This window comes from Leptopilina boulardi, unplaced genomic scaffold, assembly GCF_019393585.1.
Source record: "Leptopilina boulardi isolate dan_hultmark-lab unplaced genomic scaffold, ZJU_Lbou_2.1 LbouV2_8, whole genome shotgun sequence".
NCBI classification, from domain to species: Eukaryota; Metazoa; Arthropoda; class Insecta; order Hymenoptera; family Figitidae; genus Leptopilina; species Leptopilina boulardi.
The window spans coordinates 337,954-341,125 of record NW_026138027.1 but is presented as its reverse complement, the minus strand read 5'-3'; the positions used below and the strand labels follow the sequence as shown (position 1 = coordinate 341,125).

The following is a 3,172-nucleotide window of genomic DNA, read 5'->3' as shown; positions in this document are numbered from 1 at the left end:
TGTATATTATTATATTATTTATGTATGTTTATTTCAATGTTAATGCTTTCTCCACGAGGAAGCAAATTTTTTTGCTGATCGTAAAGAGAAAGCAAAATGTTCATGTCATCTGAATTTACAACTTGTTTCTATTGTTTCCAAAAATATTATATATTGAAAATAGCGTTAAAATATATATTGTATCAAAAAATTGTATAAGAGTGTGTGTGGTATCATTTCAATCTTATAGGCAATATTGTGATTTTATATTAGTAGAAACTTGAATTTATGTGGAGTGATAATTTTATTTGGCGTATTTATTATTTTTTTGTAATTAATTATATAATGCATTTTTTTATCATTACTATATTATAAAAAGATATCGCCGATACCACTACCGCTGATTTAAGATTAAACGCTAGGCGAGAACTTCAACGCTACGCGGAAGCTCAAAGTACTCGCCTACCATTCAACTCACAAAGCATTCAGACTCGCGTACCGTTCAGAATTTGTCTCAAATGAACACTAGGCGAAAATTTCGGCACTACGCGGGAATTCGCTGTATTAGTTTACCATTCAGCTCGCGAAGCATTCAAATTCGCCTAACGTTCAGAATTTGTCTCGAAAATTTCAGAGATTGTACTATCTATATTAAAAACATAAGTTAAAAATTAAGATAACATCAATGATCAAGGTCAAACGACAAAATCATAGATTAAAACGAACATAACCTCAAAAATTAAAGTTTTTGAAGGAGTTGAGATAAAAATAACCTTGAAATTAGCATTAGAAGTCAAGAGATGTTCATATTAAAATATAAATAAATTTCTGTTATTCAAATGTAAAAATCACGGTGTAAGAAAGAAAGGTGAATCGACTTCCTACCCCCACCACCAAAATTGTGTTTGCTTAAAGATTTGTTTCTCGGAGTATGAATCAGATGTCGCATTGTAGTTCATGTTACGATTCCTAACCTAAAAATTATTTTTGACATGTTGTTGGTAAACACATCGTTTTGATTTAAAATTGAGTAATAAAATTAAAAAATGGTAAGACGCTGTTGCGTAAAATCTTGTGAGAGTCGCGACTTAAAGAAGGACGATAAAATAACACTTTTTAAAGCACCTATTGATTTAAAGGAGAGAGAAAAGTGGGAAAATATTTTAAGCACAAACATAAGTGCAGCCGCTTACGTTTGTGAAAAACATTTTCACGAAAATGATATTAAAAAAGGTGAAGTTGTGCGCGATGCTGATGGATTTATTATGTATTGTGTAAGTATTTCCTATTTATAAAATTTATAATAAAACTTGATAACACTTTGTCTTTGCTATAAATGCATTTCAAATATGACGAGCAAGTTTTCAAAAGTTGATAAATTCATTTATTTAAAAATTCGAGATATACATAAATTTAATATTTTTAAAACCTTACAAATCGATCTGTTACTATTAAATTTAAGAACAAAATGCATTAACATTGAATTTTTAATTTATTAACTTTTTAACATTACTAAGGTGATTTATAATTTTTATTTTTTTACAGAAAAAATTATCAAAACCTATATCAATCACTTGATTATGATAAAGTTTAATTGAAAACAAAATGTCTTAAATATAAAAATATTGTTGTAAAAATAAATTATTACATTTGTATTTGAAAAATTAACTGTAGTGTTTATGTGAGAAAAGTCATTGGTTTCAACTTCTGGAAATAAGAAAATATGGATTTATCAAATTTTGTATACATTCTCCTGATATATAGCATAACATTTTTATTTTAGAGAATCAATATATTATTCACTACTTTTCAATAATTTTATCTCTTTATTTACTTAAAGAACATTTTATTTTCTGTATATGTATTTGTAAAAAAATTTATATAATTTGCTTCAGTGTCAGTTTTCGTCAAAACGACTGGTCAAAGGAGCTTTTCCTTGCAGTCATGATAATTCCGATTGTGAAGAGGAGTTTCCATGTAGTAAAAGGTTTAAAAGTGATGTGGATGAATGTTTCTCAGAAAATCTTTTAGAAGAAAATATGGATATAGACGATTTACCCTGTAATAAAAGTGAAATACAGGAAGAATTAATTAATAGTAGCCTAAAGCCCGAAGATCCTAATGTCAACAATACAGTTCCTATAATCAGTTTATATGAGGATTTAGTACAAAATTTAGGAAATTTAAAGCTGCCAAGGGATGAATGGGGAACAACGCACTGCAAGCAAACCAAATTACTTGTTTTTCCTTTTCTAAAAGTAATTCCATCTTCTACTAGCAGAAGTGTTACACCAACTTTCACTAAACAGGTATTTAAATATAGGAATATTTTTCTATAAATTGAAATATTTTTTTAAAACGAAATAATCATTTTTTACTCAAGTATTAATAAATTTATGTTTTAGGTAACGGTTAATGGTGAATCTGAGGTGCATTTGATATTCTTAGGACAAAGTCTTGAATTGGATTGCGTAAAAAACAAACCATCAAGTTTCAAGGAGTTTGAAAAATTACTTTTTGAAATAGATAAATTGGAAACTTGTGTAGGAGGTCCCGGCAGTCATATGTATAAAAATATTCATCCTGAGTGTGCACAACGAGATGGAGTAACATGGAGGCATAACAAATGTCCAAAAGTTATGGACAACGGAACCGTATGCCCTTATTGTCTTTCATTATATCAATTATTACCTCAAAATTTGAAAAGGCAAGACAAATCAAAAATAAGAGTTAGAGTACCAGGAACACCGACAACACGAAATAAAATCAGACTATCAATAAAAAGGCAGCAAGTTGTAAAACAAAGACTCACTAGGAAAGAAAAAAAGCTTGAAGAATTACAGATAGAACTGAGTGAAGTACAAGATCGGTTGAATGTAATGGAAAAATCGAGTTTTGCAGAGAAGCTTAGAAGTTGTTCGGAAAAACTTCCTGCAAATCAGGTAAACATAAAATTTTGGTGAAAAGAATATGGGATTTTTATTTTTAACGCAGATGGAATATCTCGATCAATTTTATTATTCTATTAAAAATTTATTTTTACAACTGTTTTGTAATACATTTGTAGCATGATTGGGGTATGAAGGTTTTTAATTTAATTACTTTTTTATTATATGTATATTTATAAGACTTATTTTTTTCTAATTTATTTACAATAAGTTACATCTAATTAAATTAAAGAAATAATTTTTTT

The 3,172-nt window shown here is 28.1% G+C and overlaps 1 protein-coding gene across 1 annotated transcript; it reads left to right on the top strand.

Annotated features, from left to right (window-relative positions):
• Positions 1-1,025: 1,025 nt before the first annotated feature.
• On the top strand, positions 1,026-2,948 carry LOC127290671 (uncharacterized). The gene is made up of 3 exons (XM_051319425.1): positions 1,026-1,253; positions 1,881-2,288; positions 2,385-2,948. Exons 1-3 carry the CDS (start codon positions 1,026-1,028, stop codon positions 2,940-2,942), a joined length of 1,194 nt encoding a protein of 397 aa, XP_051175382.1. The 3' UTR covers positions 2,943-2,948.
• The last annotated feature ends 224 nt before the right edge of the window (positions 2,949-3,172 follow it).

Coding starts and splice junctions, on each gene's coding strand:
- LOC127290671 (XM_051319425.1), top strand. CDS start 1,026: ATGGTAAGACGCTGTTGCGTAAAATCTTGTGAGAGTCGCGACTTAAAG. Junction 1,254..1,880: donor ATGGATTTATTATGTATTGT/GTAAGTATTTCC, acceptor CTTCAGTGTCAG/TTTTCGTCAAAACGACTGGT. Junction 2,289..2,384: donor CACCAACTTTCACTAAACAG/GTATTTAAATAT, acceptor TTTATGTTTTAG/GTAACGGTTAATGGTGAATC.